The following is a 24777-nucleotide window of genomic DNA, read 5'->3' as shown; positions in this document are numbered from 1 at the left end:
TGTAACACCCACAAAATGGGGGAGCAACTCAGCAGGACAAGTCGTGCCTGTGGAGGGTTTGGAACAGTTTTGGACTAAAACCGTTCATTGGGATTCATTCCTATAGATGCTGCCTGACCTGCTGAGTTCCTCTAGCATTTTCTGGTTGCTATGACCAATATTCACTACCCGCCCACAGACTGTCCAGGCTATTTTGACTCTGTTGCCTCCCAACCTGCTTCCGATATGGACACGTCCATTCTCCACTTTAATGGTGCCATCATGTCTATTGATGACAATTTCACCACTGACTGAACTTCCGATTACCTTCCCCTTCGCCATCCAGTTCCCACTCTGATGCAGGTCTGCCCTGGAACTTGGAACCACGTAGTCAGCTGAAAAATGTTCACATCCTATTAAATAAATGATAACTCAAATTCAGATTTAAGGAACTCAAACCGAGTTAAGTTTTCAGCCACCGTATCACACTGGTGGTATGGTAGCAGTTAGGCGATCTCTTTATTGCATTAACGTTCACCGATGGGGGTTTGAGTTTCTACGTTCTCCCTGTGACCACATGGGTGCCATTTGGCCGTGTGACAGAGGACTCTCTGATCTACAGGAGGGGACGCACACAGAGACCAACATCTGGTGCTGCTGGCAGATCATCAACTCGGTCAAAGACGCTCTTTGGTCGGCCCGAAACTTGATGGTCTACCAGCACGCGGAGATGTCCGTGAGGGAATGCTGCCGACTGGCACATTCTTGGCTGCAGGAGTACGTGCTGAGGGACGCACTCAAACCACAAGGGCCCGGTGGGGAAGGACCACAGTCTAGGGTTCTTCTCCCGCGGGAGTTGAGGGGTAAGGGGGTTGAGGGTATACCCCTGAATGTAAATATGAAAGAACAGAGTGCCACGTGGGTGACGAAAATCTTGAAAATGTAAAGACAGTAATGGAAACAACTGTAAAGAATTGAAAGTCATTGAATGGTTATTGTATATAATTTTATTTTTGAATGAAATATATTTTGTTTAATAAAAAACAATTTGGCCCATCTCATCCATGCTCGTTCCCAGTGGAATAATCTCATTCCCCAGTAGCCTTGCGATTAACCTGTCTTGCAGATTCACCAACTTCCCATTGATTCTACACTTGGGGAAATTTACAGTGGCCATTTTACCTACTGTTGGATCTCTGTTTATTTTCTGATCCTTCGGGTTCTTCCAGGAGTCAGGAGTGACGAGTAGGCTTAATTTTACGATTTAATTTTATTTTAAAATGCAAACAAACATACAAGTACTAAGCAAGCTAAATAAAGAGCTGAGAAACGATGCTAAGAGTTGAATGGATGTGGAGACAAAGGAACAAAGAAGCCAAGATGGAACCTCTGAAAAATCCATCACTTTTATAGATAAGATTCCTTAGGTAAAGATAAACTAGTTAATAATTAAAACAATTACATCATGTGGATAATGTGCTAATACTTAGCCAATGAAAATGAGAAAGGTGGTAAACCGTTAGTTTAGCTTCCAATGAGTGGGGATACATGAATTTGTTAAAAAGTACAAATCTTATAAAATGTGTTTTTTTTTTGAAAAACAGTGCGTTTCCAACACTACTAGCCTGTCTTTGGGAAGTGGGAGGAAACCTTGGGAACACGGGAAACTTAAACGGTCACAGGGAAGACATATGCAACTTTAAGGATTGAACCTGGGTATGTGGAGCTATGAGATAGCAAAGCTAGCTGCTACAACACCAAAATCAAGTGTAGACTAAACCTATTAACCATATTTTGAATATTGCTTTTAAACTGAGCCATGTTTTCCGCTTTGATTTAGCTGTCGGAAAATCCACATTCACGAGATTATTGCAGCAGGTGAATAGCGAATGGGAGGTGGTTCCAGAGCCCATCACAAAGTGGTGTAATATTTCCACGACCAGCGACAACAAGGTGAGTGTTGTCGAGATTGCCGGAGTGTCTTGAGGCTTATCAGTCAGACTAGTTCATGAGACAGGCTCCAGAAATGAGCAACTTTAGTGACAAATATTGGCTGGAGATTTGGGGGTTGCTGTCCTTGGAACAGAAGAGTTTGAGACAAGATGAAGGCTCCAAACATCAACTGTTTATTCATTTCCATAGATGCTACCTGACCTGCTGATTTCCTCCAGCATTTTGTGTGTGTTGCTCAAGCTTTCCAGCATCTACAGAATCTCTTGTGTCTTGAAACAAGACTCATTGGAGAGATGTTCAAGATCATGTTTGAAAAGGGTCTTCCAGAAGCATAGAATCCATTTTTAAAGTTTGTGGGGACTGGGCGAGGGGGAATGGGGTTGAGCTATGATTAGCACCGATGTTTTGCTTTCTCAAATACTGTGCATGCTGCGTTGGTGCTGGAATAGGTGGTGACACTTGTGGACTGCTCCAGCACTCCCTTGGATGAGTTGGTTGTTAACATAAATGAAGCATTTCACAGAAGAACACGTGATAAATTTGGATCTTGAATCATGAAATGCTATTGGTTAGTGAAACAACTGCAGACTGGGACACAACTCTTTGCATTAACCTTGGTTACAATTATTGTGCTATAAACGTTCTGAATGCTTTTATATACTTATTGAGAAACAGCATGGAACTAGCCCTTCTGGCCCTTCGATCTGCACTGCCAAGAACTGGTTTAATCCTAGCCTAATCATGGGACGATTTACGATGACCAGTTTACCTACCAACTAGAACTTGTTTGGACAGTGGGAGGAGACCAGAGCACCCAGAGGACACCATAGTGGACAAGCTCCTTACTGGCAGCGGTGGGAATTGAACCTGGGTCACCTGTACTGTAAAGCATTGTGCTAACCACTGTGCACTGGCTGCTCATACGACCGTCCACCACCTGCTCCCGTGGTTTCATGTGACCCCGATGTGGGGAGGGTGAGGAGGTGGCTATGCAGGTGCTACACTTTGCCCAAGGGTGGCCTGCAGGTTAGTGGAGGGAAGGAGCACTTTACACCTCCTTTGGTAGAGACATCTCTCCACCTTGCCATCCAGGTAGAACTTTAGGATCAAAATTAGTTGCGATTTAAGTTTTGTTCCTCACTGTGACATATCCTGCAGGGTCCCAGCCCAAAACGTTGGCTTCCTATTCCTTTCCATGGATGCTTGTCTCACCTGCTGATTTCCTCCAGCACTTTGCTCGTGTTCCTCTGGATCTGCAGCATCCGCAGAATCTCGTGTTGACGGATACCAAAGTCAGTTACATCTATGGCGCATGGTTACCTGTCACTGTAGACGGATCGCTCAAATATCTACGTGGGCTCCATTGCCCTCAGGATCCTGGGCAACGATGGTCACCTAATCAGGTCTTGTGATGTGCACCAGCTGTTCATAGAACCATCCAGCATCTGCTCCTATGGCTTCATGTGACCCTGATTGGGGGTGGGGGGGCGGGGTTGCTAAGCAGGTGCTACACCTTGCCCAAGGGTGACCTGCAGTCTAGCGGAGGGAAGGAGCGCCTTACACCTCCTTGATAGAGACGTATCTCCACCCGAATGAAGGGCATAGATAGGGTAAATGTGCACAGTCTTTTTCCCAAGGTTGGGTAATCAAGAAATAGAGAGCATAGGTTCAAGATGAGAAGGGAGAGATTTTATAGGAAAGGGTGAATCAGTTACCGGGGGTGGGGGTGGTGGTTGAGGCAGGTACATTGACAAAATTTAAAAGACACCTGGTCATGTGCATATATAGGAAAAGTTCAGAGGGATATGGGCCAACCACCGGCAAATGAGATTATCTTAGTTGGGCATCTTGGTTGTGACTGCATTTGCATCTGACTCTGAATGCAATTGATCTGGTTGGCCGTTTCTTTCTGTTGCACTATGGCTTTGGGATATCACAGAGATATCTTATGATACCTCTGAGGACCTAACTTGGTCCCAACATATCAATGCAGCTATAAAGAATGCAAGACGGTGGCTATATTTCATGAGGAGTTTGAGGAGATTTGGTATGCCACCTAAAGCACTCAAAAATTTCTACAGATGTACCGTGGAGTGTATAGGGATGGTGGGTGCTACTGCACAGGATCAAAGTTATAAAATTAATAAAATTAGTCAGCACCATCATGAGCAGTAGCCTGTAGCCTCTGTAGTGTCCATGACACTGTCAAGGAGCGGTGTCTCAGAAAGACGCCAGCAATCGTTAAGGACCCACATCACTCAGGACATGCACTCTTCTCATTGCTAACATCAAGAAGGAGGTACAGGAGCCTGAAGGCACACACTCAATGATTCAGGAACAGCTTCTTCCCTTCTGGCATCTGATTTCTGAATTGACTATGAACACTACCTCACTACTTCTTTATAATTTTTGTTTCTCCACTTCTATTTAATTGAACTATTTAATACTGTAATTTAATTTACTGCAATTCAGGTTTTTTCTATATCATGTATTGCATTGTACTGCTGCCACAAATTTAATAACTTTCATGATACATGCTATTGATATTAAATTCTGATTCTGATTCAGAATTTGAGAACTGGGTTTGAAGGCGTGTAGTCCTGGAGACTGGAGCACAAAGCCCAATAGACCCCACAATGGTGAGAGACTGCTGCAGATCCGTAGGTTCCATCCACAGCGCAAGGAGGACAGTGGTACTGTGTTGAATACTCTCCAGATGCTTGGAGTAAAATTCATACCACATGTTCTCACCAAAGCCAAGGAGGAACTTAAATTTAGCTAATAAAAGCAAAATAGTCGTTAAAGTTTTTTACAGCTCCCACTACCGATTAAATGCTCCCGATGGCGCACACCTCAAATAGCCGCTGACAACCGTTTCTACTGACAGGAGGGGCAAAGGCGGATTACCGTCACCTTAAAAACAGTCGCTTCAGGCAGATGGGGTTTGTCAGCCCTGGTTAGCAGCTCGTTTAAGAGAAGGAACATTCTGATCGCTGCCTTGCTGCTGTACCCACTCATGGGGAAGGCTTCGGGAGTAAACCCCGAGGGAAAAATCTGGAGCCATTGAGTTCAATGTGACTGGCAGGTGCCAAACTTTAACGGACTCTGCCGTTCCTTTGGGCCCATCAGCTGTGTGGAGAGGTGGAGCCCGCCACATGGGCAACAGCGTGTTCTCCGTGTTGTGCTGTGGCTTGCGTATCTGGACAGCCACAACACAACATCTCTGATTGACCCTGACCAACAGAGGCCTCGTCTCAGTCCTAAGAATGTGGGCAGTATGATAGCGTAGCGGTTGGCATAATGCTGTTACCGCATTATGTTCCTGCTGCTGTCAGTAAAGAGTTTGAATGTCCTTGACGTGACTGTGTGCGTTTGCTCCAGGTGATCTGGGGCAAAAGAAGAAGAAGAAAGCCCTCAACTCTGAGTGGAGTCATCGGGACGCCGTCATGACAGCTTTTTTTTTTTAGCAGGCTTTCTTATTTTTACGAGGCCGAGTTGCTAGCTCGACGCCCAACCCAGCACGGATGGAAAGCGTGCAAGGGAGCCGGCCGGATTTGAACTCAGACATCGCTCCGATGTCTGGCACTGATACCACTACGCCACTAGCCGGCCCCTCATCCCAAAGACATGGGTTAATTGGTCACACGGCTGTACTTTGGCAGTACAGACTCAATGGGACTGAGGGAGCCTGCTATTGTGCTACATCTCTGAATGAAAATAAAATAAACTGAGGTTATGAGGCTGCAAAACCTTCTAGAACCTAATCCAATTTCCCAGTACTTAATTCTTACTTGGATCCTTAGCTCCCAGTGGAGGCCATCACTGACCTCCCGTCTTCATTGTCCAAAGTCGATGGTATGATTGGAGTTCATTAGTGTTTCTGTAATCCATTGTATCCACTGTACAGGGGATTGGCCTACACAGCTTCACCAGAGCCCTGTTGGCCGGCCTTACCTGTTTCCCTCTCTCATGACGAGGACAAAGGGTTGGACTTTGGGAGGCAAGTTCCCAGTACTTGGTCTGTAATCAGCCGTGTGATTCCAGTGTTTGTTCAAGAACTGCTTCGGTGTGAGAGTTTCAGCCACCTCCTCCGTCACCCTCTTGAGCAGTGCCTGCCGCAACTCAATCACACTCTGGGTGAAAAAGAAACTAACTCGTTGATACAGATTTACACACACAAAATGCCGGAGGAACTCAGCAGGTCGGGCAGCATCAATGGAGAGGAAGAAACGTTCAACGTTTTGGGCTGAAACCTTTCATCAGGTCTGGACATGTAAGATTATTAAGGGATTGGACACGCTCGAGGCAGGAAACATGTTCCCGATGGTGGGGGAGTCCAGAACCAGAGGCCACAGTTTAAGAATAAGGGGTAGGCCATTTAGAACAGAGTTGAGGAAAAACTTTTTCACCCAGAGAGTGGTGGATCTATGGAATGCTCTGCCTCAGAAGGCAGTGGAGACCAGTTCTCTGGATGCTTTCAAGAGAGAGTTAGATAGAGCTCTTAAAGATAGCGGAGTCAAGGGGTATACTGATTGTGGATGATCAGCCATGATCATGTTGAATGGTGGTGCTGGCTCGAAGGGCCAAATGGCCTACTCATGCACCTATTGTCTATTGGAAGGGGGAAGGAGCCGGAATAAGAAGGGGGAAGGAGTAGCAGATAGAAGGACAGCTACCACAAAGTATCCAAAGGTTGTTTAAAATGAGAGAAAGTCTACATGATTGAGAGGAACGTGTATGTTTAAAAAACAAAGATAAGAACAAATGTAAAAGATCATTGTATTTCAGTCAGAGGGGTGAATCTATGGAACAGTTGTAGTGAGAATTTAAAAACATGCACTACACTTAAGTTTAAAAAAAACATCTAAAAATTATTTAATGAACAAATATAAAATACATGATTTAAAATGAATGGGAGTAATGTAAATAAATGATATTTGGAATTGGATTTTGTGTTAAAAGATTATGAATTTTTTTGTTTTTGATGTGATGTTTGATGCCAAATATGTTGTTGTATAAGTAAGAGGAGTGGGCATAATAAGCTGCAGCTTCAGCCTACACCCTTTCGGTCTGTTTTAAAGAATATCTATGTTTTTTGTTGTAATTTTGTCCTATGAAATCATCGTTATGAAATCATCATTGTAAATGATGCTTTTTGTTATGTTTGTACTGACCAAAATAATTCAATTTCATTCATTCATTCATTCATTCATTCATTCAAGGTGATAGGTGAAGCCAGGTGAGGCAGAAGGTAGGTGGGTGGGGAAGTGTGGTGAAGTGAGAAACTGGGAGATGATAGTTGGAAGAGATAAAAGGCTGAAGAAGAAGGATTTTGATAGGAGAGGAGAATCAACCATGGGAGAAGGGAAGGAGGATGGTCACCGTGAGGAGGTGATAGGCAGGTTAGGAGAAGCATTTCATTAGCCAGAGTGAGAAAAGACGAATATAAGGGGGCACAATTCTAAGGTTATAGGAGGAAAGTATAAGAGGGAATGTCAGAGATGAGTTTTGTGCATAGAGATTGGTGAGTGCGTGAAATGCCCTGCCGGGGTAGTGGTAGTGACAGACACATTTTGGGACATTTAAGAGATATTTAGATAAGCAGGTGGATGACAGAAAAACAAAGGTTTATGTAGAAGAGAAAGGTTAGATTGATCTAAGAGTGTCCCTAATGCCCTCTTTTCTCCCTTAATTTCTACACACTCTGTGTTCCTGAAGAGCCTCCCCAATATTCAGTGGGCAAAAATTGGTCATCTTTCAAGTTTCACTGGAAGGGCTATTTATCTATGGTTGTTGGATTTGACATTGGGTTTTAACAGCTTCATTGCATTCTCAATTAGTAGGTTAAAAGGTCAGTGCAATGTTGTGGGCTGAATGGCCTGTACCATGCTGTAATTTTCTATGTTCTCTGGTGCATCTAGTACTTACGCCAATTTAATATGAACTTGCCCCAGAACTACTTTGCTCCAAAATAACTCTTCAACTGCAATTTTCTCCAACTTTCTCCTTTGTTTATTGAAACCCTTGCTCACATCTTCTGACAGCTCACACTGATTATTCTTTTGGTTCCTAATACAAGGCACTCTATCTCTGCTTAACCCTTTGCTCTGAATATACTCAAAAATGCCTTGGGTTTCTCCTTAATCTTATCTGCCATTTAAATGCTTTGGCCATCTTTTCTCCCTTAATTTCTACACACTCTGTGTTCCTGAAGAGCCTCCCCAATATTCAGTGGGCTAGAACCGTCATCTTTCATGTTTCACCAGAAGGGCTGCTTATCTACAGTTGTTGGGTTTGACATTAGGTTTTAAGGGCTTGGCTGCTGACTCCCGTCACTGCAGGGGTTGTAAGTGTCCAGGGCAAAAAAGCAGGCAGACAAAATCAACCGTACCCACCCAGCGAATCATAAACACGAGGGCTTCTGCAGATGCTGGATATTCAGAGCAACGCACACAAAATGTTGCAGGAACTCAATAGGTTAGGCAGCATCTAAGGAGAGTCTTCATAAAGGTTCATGGCCCAAAACGTCGAATCTTTATTCCCCTCCATAGATGTTCCCTGACCTGCTGAGTCTCTACGGTATTTTGTGCGTGTTATACACCCAGCAAACTGTCTTCTCCAAAATCTCCCTTCTGGAAAGTGGTATAGGGCAATTAAAACAAAAACTTAATGGCATCTGAGTCCTGGTGAAGGGTCTCGGCCTGAAACGTTGACAGCGCTTCTCCCCATAGATGCTGCCTGGCCTGCTGTGTTCCACCAGCATTTTGTGTGTGTTGGCGTCTTCAAAGTGTCTTCCCCCAGGCAGTTCGTCTGATCATCCATTTTAGTTAGCCACCCCAACTCTGTTAGCCTTGACGATGCATTGCACTGTAAACACATTAATCCACTTTTTAAAATGCTATTTACATTGTAAATACATGCTGGAATTTATGTATTTATTCACATTTTATTCCACATCCGTCCTTTAATGTCTAAATTTATTTGTTAAATAATTATGTATTCTTATAATGTTGTTTTTTGTTGCGTGTTGAGCCAACACACCATGGCAAGTTCCTAATACATGTAAAAGTATCTGTCAAATAAAGCTAATCCTTGATCCTTGGAACCACATTAATGATTGTGGATATCACACACAAAATGCTGGAGGAACTCAGCAGGTCAGGCTGCCTCTATGGAGAAGAATAAACAGTCATCATTTCGGGCTGAGATCCTTCATTGGACCAAAATATCAACTGTTTGTTCCTCTCCATAGAGGCTGCTTGACCTGCTGAGTCCCTCCAGCATTTTGAGTAAACTGCACTGGCCTGATAGACCACTTGGCTATCAACTTCTAGCTTGTATTCCTTCCCCCGTCTTTTCCAGTCCTGATGAAGGATCTGAGCCCAAAACATTGACTGTTTATTCCGCTCCATTGATGCTTCTGACCTACTAAATTCCTCCAACATTTTGTATTTGTTCTACGGGCCAACTCTGAACCACCTCTCAGCTCTTATGACACCCCAAGCAGCTACTTACGTGACTATGTTCCAATAACACGTACAAGAAAGCTGGATGAACTGAGCAGGTCGGGCAGCATCCGTTGAAAGGAGCAGTCAACGTTTCGGGCCGAGTCCTGATGAAGGGTCTCGGCCTGAAACGTTGACTGCTCCTTTCAACGGATGCTGCCCGACCTACTGAGTTCATCCAGCTTGTTTGTACGTGTTATTTGACCACAGCATCTGCAGTGTACTTTGTGATGACTATGTTCTGCTTTTTCCTTTCTCGTTATTTTGAACGTGTGTGTATGTTTCTGCACCTTGGCCCCAGAGGAACGCTGTCTTATTTGGCTGTACCTATAAATGGTTCGAATGACAACTAAACTTGATCTGATTCGGTTTTCCTCAGGGTTTCCAGCACCTGCGGAGATCTTGTTTTAATGCTGGTGGCTTGTTATTTTCCCAGGACGCGGCTGAGCAGAAGAGCGTTGGCAACCTGCTTCAGATGCTGTATCAGGACCCCCAGCGGTGGTCCTACACCTTCCAGTCACACTCCTGCATGAGTCGCATCAAGACCCACCTGGCACCGCTGTCGCCCAGGCTCCTGAAGGCAACGGAGCCCACGCAGATATTTGAGCGATCCGTCTACAGTGACAGGTAACCACGCGCCGGAGAAGTAACTGACTCTGGTATCTGTCAACACGAGAGGTTCTGCAGAGGAACACAAGCAATACGCTGGGGGTCAGGCGGCATCCATTGAGAAGAATAAGTAGTCAGTGTTTTGGGCCGAGGTCCTTCAGGACACATCACAGTGAAGGGCGCAACCTAAATTATAACCAATTTTGACCCTGACATTCTCACTGAGTAACAGGGTGTGAATACATCTCTACCAGAGGAGGTGTGAGGTGCTCCTTCCCTCCACTGGCCTGCAGGTCACCCTTGGGCAAGGTGTGGCACCTGCTTAGCCCCCTGAGAAGGGTCACTTGAAGTCATGGGAGCAGGTGGTGGACGGTCGTACAAGCAGATGGTACATGTCTCAAATCCTGGTTACGCGACCACCGACTCCAGGCAGACAATCTCTGAAGAGTATTGATAATGGACGGGATTGCCCACCTTGTAAAGACACTGCCCAGAAAAAGGCAATGGCAAGCCACTTCTGTAGAGGAACGATCATGGTCATGAGACGATCATCGCCCATGTCATACGACACGCTACATAACGAGGGTGAAGTTCCACGCTCATGTAAGGAAGCACGACTCTGCAGCACCAGTTGCTTAACAGTTCCGAGTTTAAGTTGAGCTTGTTGCCATCTACACTTATGCAAGTGGAAAACTTACTTGCAGCAACATAACAGGCACATGGCAACAGATAAGCAGCGTTCACGAGTCTGAAACGCTGACTCTTTATTCCTCTCTATAGATGCTACCTGGCCTGCTGAGTTCCTCCAGCATATTGTCCATGCTGATTGAAAGGAAGTAGCTGTTCCTGAACCTTGTGGTGTGGGACTTCAGGCTCCTGTACATCGGCCTGATGGTTACCACAAGAACGTTCAGATTCAGACTCATGATGTGCATTGAAACCTACAGCGAAATGTGTTGCTTACGTTAACGGCTGACACACCCGAGTATGTGCTGGGGACAGCCCGCAAGTGTTGCCACTCGTTTCGGCACCAACAATGTTCAGCGCAAATATATGATTAGGTGGTGATATTCCACTGTGGTACGATGTTTCTGTTTTCCTTTGTCCCTTCTCACCGCCACTTCTATAATATCGATCAACAGCCTTAATTATTACTCATGATCACAGAGTGACACGGTGGCATGGCCTAAGTGGTAGGGATCTTTGATGATAAATGTTACCAGTGGAAAGGAAACAGGAATACAAGAGATTGCAGATATCCACAATGGTCATCCTGATTTGGTTGGAAGTCCCTTTCCCACACCAGTCTGTCCCTCCTTGTCCTTTTCCACTGCTAGGGCGGGGTCAGAAGTGGAACAAGGTCTTATAATCCAGCTGGGTGGTCTACAACCCAGGAATATAAAAGATGAATTTTCCAATTTTGGTTACTTCTGTGTTCCTTTCTTTCCTGATCTATCCATGTTCTCTTATACCCACTCCCCTTATGTCCAGCCTCTCCCCCCACCCCACCTGATTCCCACTTTCTTGGGGTCTCTATCTCATCACCATCCACCCCCCCCCCCCCCACCACTGGTTCCAAACGTCCATCATAAACTCCTTCATTTTATTCCACCTACCATCTCACCTACTTGACAGATTTCTGAATCTGCAGCCCTCTCTAGTCCCCGTTTATATCCCCTCTGTGGCCCCCAGTTATCCCTCCCCAACCTTCGACTGGAGAAGGTCCAGAAGAGATTCACAAGAATTATTCCGGGAATGAGGAGAGTTGATACTTCTGGGCTTGTACTCACCCGAGTTTAGAAGAATGACACAGGGATCTCACGAGCCTATCAAATCTTGAAAGGGCTGGATAGAGTGGACTTGGACCTATAGTGGGGGAGTCTAGGACCAGAGGGCACAACTTCAGAATACAAGGACGTCCCTTCAGAACAGAGATGAGGAGGAATTTCTTTAGCCAGGGGGTTATGAATCTGTGGAATTCATTGCCACAGGTGGCTGTGGAGGCCAAGTCACTGGGTATATTTTGGTGTTTGATAGATTCTCGATTAGTAGGGGTGTCAAAGCTTACAGGGAGAAAGCAGGAGAATGGGGTTGAGAGGGATAATAAATCAGCCATGGTGGAATAGCAGAGCAGACTCGTTGGGCCAAATGTCCTAATTTTGCACCTGTGTCTTTTGGTCCCGTCTCCTGTTCAACTGGCTCCATCTGCCCATCGTCCCCCTCCTCACCTGGATCCCCCTCCTTATCTCACCTCTTTACCCTGGCTATCTTCTCTCTGCACGCATAGTCCTGACACAAGGTCTTGACCTGAAACATCAACCATCCCTTTGTCACAATAGATAATCTCCCTGACCACTGAGTTTATTGCTCTGATGGAGCGAAAAGAGATTTAATCAGGAAACCATTCTATCCACAGCTCAGTGTATCCTCTGGTTTGTCTTCATTTGTGTATTAAATGAGATTCAATGTCATGTTCATTGTGAGTTCAGGTCCTCTTCTTACAGGAAGCTTTAGAGAATGTGCAGAGGAGATTTACCCGAAAGCTGTCTGGATTTGAGAGCATGTTTTCTGAGGATAGGTTGAGTGAACGAGAGCTTTTCAACTTGGAGCGAAGAGAGGTGACTTGACTGAGCTGTAGAATACGCCTGGACTCTTACAATTTTGGGTTTTCCATTCTGTGTTCTTCGCTTGGTATTGCCTTTGCACGAGTTGTTTATTTGCACATTAGGGGGTGGTAGATGGTTTTCTTTGTTCCGTGGCTGTCTGTGGGGAAGACAGATTTCAGGGTTGTATACTGCATACATACTTTTGATGATAAATGCACTTTCAATCTTTGAGAAGATGATTAGAGGCATAGAATGTATGTGTAGCCGGAGACTTTTTTCCCCAGGGCAGATAGGACTAAAATGAAGAGGCATAATTTTGATGTGATTGGAGGGAAGTATAGGGGGATGTCAGAGGTAAGTTTTTTACACAGAGAGTGGTGGGTGCCCTGTCAGTGGTGATGGCAGAGGCAGATACATTTGGGACATTTACGAAACTCTTAGATAGGCACACAGATCATAGAGAAACGGAGGGCTACGTAGGAGGGAGGGGTTATATCGATCTTATAGTAGGTTAAGAAGTTGGCATAACATTGTGGGCCAAAGGGCCTTTATTGTCCTGTTCATAGACATACATGCACAGGGTGTGAATGTCATGGATATTGCTTTTTGTACCAGCAACGTAACACATATTAACATAATTTATGATAAATTAATACAACTTAAGTTAAATTAACATAAATTATACATTACTTACACCACAAAATATACATAATGACATTGGTGTAAGTTGAAAGAGAGAAAAAGATGTGTGATCCACAGAGTGTTAGGGTTTTCAGGTGAGTCCAATAACCTGATGGCTGTGGGGATGAATTGCGGTTGTCTTGTTTCCTCTGTTCAGACAGGAACCCCACTGCTCCCCCAGCTGAAGTGAGCTCTCACAGTTAGGTGACTCAAGATGGTGCCAAGCTGTGGTCTTTGTTGCGGTTGCAGCTCAGGCAGATTTTTTTCAGGTATTCTTTAGGTTCGTAGGTATGGTTTTTGGGGCAGAGAGGGGAGTTATGGGTCAGTTGGGGTTTAGGGACAGGGATGTCGGGGAAATTTGAGGACAGGCCAGAGTCTAAACTCTTTTTCACGTTCAAAGGCCAGCAGTGAGGGCACTGTTAGGGCCCGCAGACTGGTGAAGATGTTTTCGGTCCCATCATCAACAAGACTAGAGTTTGAGATCTAGTTTTGGGGGGATTTATCATTGGTAGGGTGAAGGTGAGAGGAGGTGTAAGGCACTCCTTCCCTCTGCTAGACTTCAGGTCACCTTTGGGCAAGGTGTAGCACCTGCTTAGCACTGCCCCCCCCCCCCACCCACCCCCGAGCAGGGTCACGTGAAACCATGGGAGCAGGTGGGGGATGGTCGTCTGAGCAGCTGGTACATACCATGCCCTGGTTATGCGATCACTGACGCCAGGCAGACTTACTGAGGAGTACTGAAAATGGCTGGGGTCACCCTTCGGGTAAAGACGCTGCCCAGAAGAAGGCAATGACAAACTACTTCTGTAGAAGAAGTTGCCCAGAACAGTCGTGGGCATGGAAAGACCATGATTGCCCACGTCACATAATGAACTAACGCCATTGATGAGACTGGCAGTTGGGCCCTCATTCATTATTATCTGCAAGTACTGGATTTATACTGAAGATCAAAGCCCGAAGATTGATGGGAGTTCCAGATCGTAGATCAAAGGTCAGTATTGAAATTGAAGCCCGAAGGTCAATCAGCAACCCAGAAGCGGATGCCCGATAGCTGGAGTCTGCAAATCTCTGAGTCTGCTGGGGTAATCCGGCCCAGTATCTATGAATCCGCTGAAGGCTGGAACCCAAAGGAGTCCTATCTTGGGATTAGAGGGCTGTGTATGTGCGTGGGTAGAGGGAGGCAGGAAGATACGGGGCTTGTTTCACTGTTGTTTTGTTGCTTGGGATGTTCTGTGTTGTGCCGATTCAGCCAGGTAGTGCTCGTCCACCTTGGACGGCAGCCCACCTAGCAGAAGGAGAACTCCGAATTTAAGCCTCCATTACCTTGCAGCCGTACCAACCCATGGGAAAGGCTTCAGGTGTAAACCCCATGGAAGAAGTCCAGAGCTGGGGTCGCTAAGGCAGTTTGATGTTGTTTACAACTTCAGTCTGGCAGCCTCTGCGATGACACTGGTACCAAGCTGTATCGGCACTTGCCCTTCCCTTGGACTAAATCAGTGACGTGGAGAGGGGGAGCCCGCTGCACAGGCAACAGCCGGTTCTTCAAATCTTCCCGCCCAAGCTTGCACCCTGGAGAGGACACGGTCCACCAGAAGCGCAAACCCGTGATCCCCTGGGATCGACGGCTGACATGTTGTGCTGAGCATTGTGGGCAGGCTCTGTTGGTGCCTGAATGCAGACACAGACTATTTTCAGGGCAGGCACGTTATTGGCTGTGTTGATTATTATTACGTGACACATTTCACTGTATCTTTCAATGTACATGTAATAAATAAATCCGACTCAGAACCCTTACAACTGAACAATAAAGCCACTGAACCTTGACAAAATCTTCACTGCTGCAACCTACTCCCCAGCCAGTTTTTTTTAGAATCACTAGCCTGCTGTTATAAAGGTGGCTGAACCTTTATCAGAATTTAACTACAAATTTGCAGAAGCCCCTTGGAAGACCTTGAATTACCGGATGTTCCACTGCAGAGAGCGCCACACTTCGTCATGGCAACTGCTCTGCCCAGGACTGCAACAAATGGCAGAGAGTTGTGAATGCAGCCCAATCTGACGCAAAGTCCAGCCTTCCCTCCAAGGACTATGTCTGCACTTCCCACCGCCTCAGCAAAGCCCCTTACATCAGAGAACGTGGTTCCAGCCATTCGGCCCACAACTTTCTACCATCTCTAAGATCAACCTAACTCCTCCATTCTCCATAGCCTCCATTTTTCTTTCGTCCATGTGTCTATGTACTAGTCCCTAATATATCTGCTGCTGCACCACCTTTGGCAACATGTTCTACACACCTAATGCTCTCAGTGAAAAAATAAAAACTGTCTCTTATATTCCCTCCATACTTTGCTCCAGCCATCTTAGAACTGTGCCCTCACGTATTAGCCATTTCCACCCTGGGGAAAAGTCTCTGGCTGTCCACTCTAAATATGCCTCTTATAATCTTCTACACCTTTATCAAATCACTTCTCATCGTCCTTCACTCCAAAGAGAAAACCCTAGCTCAATCACCCTATCCTCATAAGATCTGCTCTCCTGGCAGCATCCTGGTAAAACACAAAAATACAACTGCAGATGCTGTGGATCAAAGAACCTACTGAATTCTTCCAGTGTTGTGTCAGCATCCTGGTAAATCTCCTCTGTACCTTCTCTAAAGCTTTCACATCCTTACTATAATAAAGTTTCTTTTTGTAATTTTTTGTATTGAAGTTCATCATCAAACAAACATTTCCATAAGATGTATTTCAGACATTGTACATATATATCATATAATCATATATATCACAAATCTCCACAAAGTATTTATCTGAGGTACACACTTACAGAAAAGAGTGGAGAGAAAGAACAAGCAAAAGGGAAGAACTATGTACAAGTAGGGAGTGATCTTTTGTTTTTACAACAGATTCACTGATTTGTGAGAATAAAGTCAGGCCTATGAGGCATTATTTAGTTAAACCGTTTTTCCCAGTATGAATCAATTGTTCCAAATTGGATAAAATTCTCTTATGTTTGATTGAATTTAATAGCCCATTAACATTAAAAGAAATTAATTTTACCTTGTCCTTAGCCATCTGTATTTATCTGTCAATGCACCATTGAAATTAGAATAAAACTTAATCGATCTACTCCCTGAACAAATACGAACCAAGAAACGCAGATAATAACAAAAATGGCAACGAACATGTGATTCCAAGACTGAGGTCCCTAGTAGATGACCGTATGTTGAGCTAGAGGAAATGTCTAGCTGTGGGGGATAACCCCTTCCTACTTGTGAGTTGAGGGCCCCCAGTGCAGTATTCATAAAAGTCAGTGAACAAATCCATTACACAGACAAGATTTCCCTGTGTACTCCTTATATATATATATATACATACACACACACACACACACACTCATTTTGGTGGGGAAAAAGGAGTAAGTGAGCGAATAAAGAATAACCACTAAATAATATAAAATCCACATTATAATAAGTATTTCTCGAGATAGGTGTATCACCGTGTACTTTTGCTTTCATTTAGCTTCTCAACATTTTTAAAGTTAGCTAAACCTTATGGCTCTTCTGAAGGGAATGAGGACTGTCTTTGGGAAACTCCTGGTCTCTTCCTGATATATTTCTCTCGGCCTCCTCCTGTCTCCTGCCTTCTTGATTCTCGCACTATTTCCCAAGCAGAGCGGGACAGTTCCTCAGTCAGGCTTTCCCTCATTTTGGTGACACTGACGGGCAAACCTCTGGCCTTCATTTCTGTAGTTGCCTCTTCCACCGTCTGGTACAACCACCCGTTGTCATAAAACACTCGAAGTTTAGCAGGGAACGGATTTTGAAATCTAATCTTATTTTGCTTTAGTACGCGCTTTACTTCAGAGTATTCTTTGTGTTTCTGCAGGACCGCGGGGGGGAGTAATCTTGGTCAAAATATATTAATTTATCGTCGAAAAATACTCTCTTCTTACCCCCGGCCCTTTGTAGAATCTGCATCTTGGTGCTGTACCAAAGGAATTTAATTATTATAGAGCGTGGCTTTCTGTCCTGGGTAGGTTTTGGAACCAGCGCGCGGTGCGTCCTCTCGATTTCCAGCTTCATAACCAAGGGAATATCCAGCGCGTCCTGCTGTAACTTTTCGACAAACTCCGTCATAGACGAGCCCTCCGCTCCTTCAGGAACGTTGTAGATTCCGATATTTTTCTGCTGTGATCTTCCCTCCAGATCAAGCAGTTTACCTTCTTGGTGATGTAATGTTTTTCTTGTCTTACTCAATAGTTCCACGTTTTGAATGCAATCTTCCACTTTCTCCATTTGAGTCTCTGCCACCGCTATTTTTTGATTAATGCTGGCGAGCTCTGCCTTAATATCCTGGAGCTGCTGCTTTATAACTTTCTGGACCTCCATTATTTCTTTCAGGACCTCGAAAACGTTTGCCGCTTCGCCTGGATGAGGCCCAGTAGCTGCCTTGCTGGCACGTGGTCGGGGCGGAGAGCCGCTCGCTGCACTCCTCTCGGCCGCAGGCTCCACAGAGTTGCTTTTTTTATTTCCATTCCTTTTCCCCATTCTTGCCCCTCTTTTCAGTTCAAATATTTTTTGAAAAATATTATATTTGATGGAATAAGGGGGCTTAATACGCGTTTTTCCGGAGGAGCTAGTGACTTAAGCTGCCATTCTCGACTATGACATCACCGGAACCCCCCCCCCCCCCCCCCCTATAATAAAGTTTCTAAACCAGCACCACCAGGCTCAAAGGTAGATTTTACTTACTTATGTAAAGGGGATTTCTTCTTTTTCTTTGTTACTGTGTATGTTAATCAAAACAGCTTCTTTGTTTTGTTAAAAGTAGGAATGCTTCTTTGTTGCGAGAGAGTGCTGGAAGCTTGTTTGGGTTAAAATTTACTGATAAGGAGAATTGTATTCCTTTGTAAACCAATTGGGATTAATGTTGTTCTTTCTTCTGAGTCTGTGAGCTATTGTTGGCGGGCTTTTGGGGAGATCGGCGCGAGGGGGTGAGAGAGAGTGAGGACACGATGCTGTAAACTGGGCGAGGAACGGACCCCAAGGGTGGGGGTCTAAGGCCAGGAGGTACCCCGAGGAGAGGAGACGACGATAGATGTGCTTGGTTGACCACTTCAGGTGGTCCTGAGCTGCGAGTCGAGGAGTTTGGAGGGGATCGAATGGTGGCCAGAAGACTTCAGTAATTGAGCTCCAATCGTTGTGCACGAAGTGGTTTGGACTTTGATAAGTTTGGTGCCTTTTCTTTATTTTCTTTTCCTTCATGTATACCGTATCATTATTAATCACTTAGTTATAGTAATCTTTATAAACTGTAATCATTTAATCGTATATGGTGTCCTGCTTGTTCTTTGGCGAGGCGGGGACATCACACAGCATCCACACCAGCTGATTACCCAGTTTGGCGGGGCTGAAGGCTGCTCCCCCTAGCCGAGAACAAGCTGAGCAAGCCTGAGGCGACCCAGGGGGTGACACTCAATTATTTATTATTATTTGGGCTTCTTTTGTATTTGCACAGTTTGTCTTTTTTTGCACATTGTTTGTTGGTCTTTGCGTAGTTTTTTATTGATTCCACTGTATTTCCTTGTTCCGCTGTGAATGCCTGCAAGAAGATGAATCTCAGCGTACAATTTACTGACATATACATACTTTGATAATAAAACTTACCCTGCTGTTGTTGAGCTCCTGATTGCTCAGCCTGCCTCACTCTGGCCCTCGTACTGTATTTGCCTGCCTGCACTGCACTTTCTCTGTAACTCTAGCTTGCATTCTGTGTTTGCACTTCGCACAAGACTCACTAACGAGAGAAAACCTGCAGATGCTGCAAATCAAAGCAACACACACAAAATGCTGGAGGGGCTCGGCAGGCCGGGCAGCGTCGATGGAAAAGAGGAAACAGCTGACCAGTGCTGAAGAAGACTCTCGCTGACTGTTTACTCTTTTCCTTTGATGCTGCCTGGCCTGCCAAGTTCCTCCAGCATTTTGCGTGTGTTAATTATAAGTCTGCTCCGCCATTCCATTTTGGCTGATTTACTATCCTTCTCAACCCCATTCTTCTGACATCTCCCTGTAACCTTTGGTGCCCTTCCTCGTCAAGAATGTATCAACCTCTTCTTTAAGTATACCCATTGACTCGGCATCCAAGTTTTCATGATTAGGTTGATCTGGATGGCATGTAAGCAAAAGCTTTTCACAGTATCTTGGTACATGTGACAATAATAAACCAGTAGCCGTTGGGCAAAACTCTCAATATTTGACCCTTTTTTACAGGTACATATTTGCTTCCAGTCTTTATGAACTGGGATGCTTGAATGCAACGGAATGGGCTATCTATCAGGACTGGCATACTTTTCTCCTCAATCAGTTTGGCGTTCGAATTGCTCTGGAAGGAATCATCTATCTTCAGGCATCCCCTAAGGTAAGTGGCTCCGATTTACCGTCGGATCTTGGTGGTGTTTGGATGTGGCAAAACCCCCGCCTGAAAGATTTGCAATTTCCGCTCTTCATTTCCCTGCAGAAATGTTTAGAAAGACTTCAGCAAAGGGGAAGAGCTGAGGAGAAGAACGTGCAGCTGGATTATCTGGAGAAGCTCCATTCTCAGCACGAGAACTGGCTGGTGAACAAGTCCACTGAGTGAGTGCAAGACCTCAGACTTCTGTTGACGTTGGAGCGCACATTTAAGGCAAATTGGGAATTCTGGCAAAGGGGGATCAAAGAAATTGAATATAAGGTCATAAGATCATTAAAAAATAGGAACAGGAGTAGGCTGTGGGCCAACTGGTCCATCAAACCTGCTCAGTAAGATCATGGCTGATCTGGCCGTGGACCTACCTGCCTTTTCCCCATAACCCTTAATTCCCCTGCAATGCAAAAATCTATCTAACTGAGTCGTAAATGACTGTAGTGTCTACTGGTTCCCTGTGCAGAGAAATCCAAAGATTCACAACTCTGTGAGAAATGTAGTTTCTCTTCATCTCCATCCTAAACCTGCTCCCCTGAATCTTGATGCTGCCAGGCCTGCTGAGTGTTCCACAACATTTTCTGTTTTCGTTGTGCATTACAATGTCAGATGCTCTCTTCCTTTTTCCTTAATTAATTCTGGTGAGTCTAGGATTGCTGCTTGTCACCTTTCCTTAGACTCATTGAATCTTCCAACATGTAAACAGGACCTTTGGCCCAACCGGCCTATATTGACCAAGATGCCCATTCATGCTGGTCCCATTTGCCCACATCCCTCTAAGTCCGGGGTTCCAAACCTTTTTTAAGCCATTAATTAAGGGGCCTGTTGACCCCAGGTTGAGAACCCCTCCTCTAAATCTCTCTTCCATGTACTTGTCCAAATGTATTTGATGTCCTTTCCAAATCCCAGTTCATAACAATGGAAGCTCACTGCTCTGCCTTCAGTATAGGCTGCTCTTCTTTCAACGGGGCAGAAATCTTGACACTATGGCTTGAGCTGGCTAAGTACTCGAAAGCTGCTGATGAAAGGGGGTTGGCCTTTGTCAAGCCAGCATTGAACAGAGAGGGCAGAATGCTGTTATGTAAGGCATACTTGATCAAGGTTGCCACATTGACAGTGTCCCTCTCAGATCCGAGTTATCAGTGTAAAGCTGACTGATTTTTCAGGAGTTAGATCTTTAGTCAGGACAGTGCTTTCTTTCCACACAGGGCGCTGTATTTCTGGTCTTTAGTGAATCAGTGTGTAACACCACATTCTGAAAAGTTTGGGACTTCCGTTGGTTATTTTCACCCAGAAATGCTTGAAAGATTTTAACAAATCAGTTGGATTTGGAGATGTTTTCATCCAGAGGTTCTTCAGAAGTTTAAAGACTGAGTTTTAAAACTTGCTGGTTATGGCTGTTTTATCAGGTACTCATAACATAAAAATAACAGTAATCAGCAAACCATTCCCCACTCTGGCCTCTTTTCATCGCCTGTCTATCACCTTCCCCCGGTACCTCTCCTCCTTCCCTTTCTCATATGGTCCACTGTCCTCTCCTATCAGCTTCTTTTCTCTCCAGCCCTTTACCTTTCCCACCCACCTGGCCTCACCCATCACATTATAGCTATTCTCCTTATCCTCCCCCCCCCACCTGTATATTCTGGCATCTTCCCCCTTCCATTCCAGTCCTGACGAAGGGTCTCGGACCGAGACATTGATTGCTTATTCCTTTCCATTGATGCTGCCTGACTTGCTGAGCTCCTCCAGCATTTTGTGTGTGTTGCTTGAGATTTCCGGCGTCTGCAGAATCTGTGTCTACCAGTGTACTCTGCTGTAAGGAAGGGAGAGAACCGGTTGTCTTATGCAAGCCAGACAGATAAAAGGCATTTTGTTAATCAGAATTAACCTATAAAATCATCAGGTTCATTAAAATGACAACAACCGCAGAGAAACATTTAGAAAAATACAGAATCAGCTATATTATAATTACTGAAATTTCACTAAACAATACACACATATAAGTGATTATAAGCAAGCACAGAAAAAGTTAAACTGCAAGAAAGATTTGATTTTCATACTCGAGTCCAACAGAGGAGAGATGAAGACAAGGATGTTCAACTGCAGTGCACACGATGTGCTGGAGGAGCTCAGCAGGTCAGGCTGTGTCTGTGATGGAAATATAGATGCTGCCTGGCCTGCTGAGCTCCTCCAGCACATTGTGCGTATGCTCTAGTTTTCCGGCATCTGTAGTACCTCTTTGTGTCTAGGATGCTCAACATGCCGTTTGAAGAATTCTTTAGTATACACTACATTCTTCAAAGTTTCTTCAACTTTGTCCTTTTACCCTGTTACTTTCCCAATCTACATTTAGAGAACTATCTGTGTAGTCCCCAGCAGCTCCATAATTTCTCTATCACATTCCCACCACTAGGTGGCTTACAGTTTTTAACCAGACAAGTGATAATGTATACATACTTTATAGACTGTATAACAGACTGTCTCCACCATCTCAGCCAAATCATTATTCCCACTACTAAAACAGTCTCTTTAATCAATAATACAACCCCACTTGTGCACCACTGTCATCCCTTCTGATCTGCCAGTTTGCAGGGATGCGAAGTTTCAATCTTCCTCTGCGAGACAGAACTTAATGATTATGGTCCTGTTTCAGTCCAACACAGTGATTGTTATCCACAAACTAGGAGTACTCCTCAAACTCCTTAACCACCTAATATCTCATTCTTTGTATTTCTGAACTAAACATAGATCACAGATCAGTAAAGCACAGGAAAAGGCCCTTTGCCCCCACATTATCTGTGCCAAACACACGGCCAAATTGAATTAAATCTCCTCTGCCTGCACATGATCCATATCTCACCATTTCCTGCGTACTCATGTGTCTAACAGCCTCGAAACAGAGATCAAAAAGTTCATCAAAGTATGTATACCATGAGGTTTGCCTCCATACAGAACAAGAACCCATTAAAAAAAAGACTGACAAATGCTCACGTGTGCAGAGTGAGGGGAAAAAAAAACAAATCACGCCAGCAATAAAAGTGAGCAAATGGCATTTAGAATGAAAGCGAGTCTTCAGACACAAAGCCTGGAGAAGCTGGAGTAGGCTCACAGCCTCGGTTCAGCACATAGTGGAGTAAACATTGTGGATTAAATATCTGTGAAGTATTCACAGACATTAAACCGGAAACTATGTATCTATGGCTCTATAGCTGACTCTAGGACAGGCGATGATCCAAGTACTGGCGTGTGGATTATATATGTAGTTTCTTGGCCAGCGCAGATAGGATGGGCTGAAGGGCCTGTTTCTGAAGTGGCGTAGTGGTTACCACGGTGCTTTGCAGTACAGGGCACCCGGGTTCGATTCCCGCTATTACCCGTAAGGAATTTGTACGTTCTCCCTGTGACCGCGTGGGTTTCGTCCGGGTGCTCTGGTTTCCTCTAAAGACGTACTGGTTGGTAGGTGAATTGGCCATTGTAAATTGTCCTGTGTTTAGGCTAAGATTGAATTGGGGTATTGCTGGGTGGGGTGGTCTGAAGGGCCAGAGGGTCTACTCCACCTTGTATCTTAGCTTTTTTTAAAATGAGATGCGTGAACGTTGGAAATACTCAGCAGGTCGGGCAGCATTTGTGAATAAAGAAGCAGAGTTAATGTTATGGTTCAGAGTATTTTCTGTGTTATTTCAGAAGTCCAGCAACTGCATTTGTGTTTTACAAATCTCCCAGGTGGGGGGTAGTTGGATACAGCTACCTCTAGGAGTTGATAAAATGACCAGCCACGTACGAAAAAATCGGCGTCTGGCTCTGTCCACAGCTACTCCGCTCCTCGAGACTGCTCAGGGATTCCTGCCGGGTTTTCCATGTCACCGAGCAAGGGCGTGCCCCCCCCCCCCCCCCCACCGACAGCCTTCCCGAGCTGGCGTCGCCGCCACACCTGACTGCTGTGCGGCAGAGCCTCGCCCTCCAGCACCTGTGCATTTTATGCGGGAGTTTCACCTGTGCAGTGCGCAAACATTACCTGATTGTATGCACGTTTCTACAGCAAAGGTAGAATTTCACCTGACCTCGTTTAGAAGCTATAATTAGTTCTGCACATCACAAGAAAAGGAAGTGTCACTACCAAAAACAGACTGAGCCCCAGTATATTAGACGTAACCAGCATTAAGCCCAATACCTTTCCCTGAATATTGATTTCAGACCATAGCACGTAGGAGCCAATTAGGCCATTCAGCCCATCAAGTCTGCTCCACCATTCCACCATGCTGATTTATTTTTGCTGTCAGCCCCATTCTCTTCCCCATAACCTTTGACACCCTATTAATTAAGTACCTATCAACCTCCTTTTTAAATATACGCAGTGACGACCTCCACAGCCATCTGTGGCAATGAATTCCACAGATTCATAACCCTGTGGCTAACGGAATTCCTCCTCACCTCTGCTCTAAAGGAATCTCCTTGTATTCTGAGGTAGCGCCCTCCAGACCTAGACTCTCCTGCTATTGGGAACATCCTCTGCATGTCCATTCTGTCTAGGCCTTTCAGCATTCAGCAGGTATTTTGTTCATTTCTAAACTTTTGTCTGAGGTCTACTATTTATCCCACAAATTATTTAAGAGGAATTGGCTCCTACATTTCCGATACATTTTAATTCCTGCCTCCAGTAGATCTTTCTGGTTAGTTCATCCTGCCTTCCTGCATGGCGATCCAACTCATTTTGCATCTTGTGCCTCAGTCCTAAATGTCACCCATGTTGTCAACCATAAAATGCAATCTGAGAAGATGCAGCTCCCCACAGGAGAAGGAAGACAAGGAATATTGCCCGTAAAGTATCCATCTTGAGTTGGTCATGTGATCATAAGACATTGATTGGAGCCACATTTGGCCCAAGTCTGCTCTGCCATTCCATCATCGCTGATTAACTATCCTTCTCAACCCCATTCTCTTGCCTTCTGCCTGTAAGCATTGACGCCCAGACTAATCAAGAACCTA

The 24777-nt window shown here is 44.9% G+C and overlaps 1 protein-coding gene across 2 annotated transcripts in view; it reads left to right on the top strand.

The window, feature by feature from the left end:
- LOC132391498 (deoxycytidine kinase 2-like) overlaps positions 1 to 24777 on the top strand; it is a 40837-nt gene that overhangs the window by 9674 nt on the left and 6386 nt on the right. Inside the window, exons 1-5 of one of the 2 annotated variants that reach the window (XM_059964776.1) lie at positions 1674 to 1695; positions 1820 to 1932; positions 9874 to 10064; positions 19602 to 19749; positions 19849 to 19964. In XM_059964776.1, the coding sequence (XP_059820759.1) occupies positions 9913 to 10064; positions 19602 to 19749; positions 19849 to 19964 (416 nt within the window). In that variant the 5' untranslated portion in view covers positions 1674 to 1695; positions 1820 to 1932; positions 9874 to 9912. Of the gene's footprint in view, positions 1 to 1673; positions 1696 to 1819; positions 1933 to 9873; positions 10065 to 19601; positions 19750 to 19848; positions 19965 to 24777 lie in introns of those variants that run through there. The other variant, XM_059964770.1, reaches the window with a different exon arrangement.

The sequence above is a fragment of the Hypanus sabinus genome, chromosome 1 (assembly GCF_030144855.1).
Source record: "Hypanus sabinus isolate sHypSab1 chromosome 1, sHypSab1.hap1, whole genome shotgun sequence".
NCBI lineage: Eukaryota > Metazoa > Chordata > Chondrichthyes > Myliobatiformes > Dasyatidae > Hypanus > Hypanus sabinus.
Note: the sequence above shows the minus strand (reverse complement) of the source record. Positions and strands in the feature narration are given on the sequence as shown.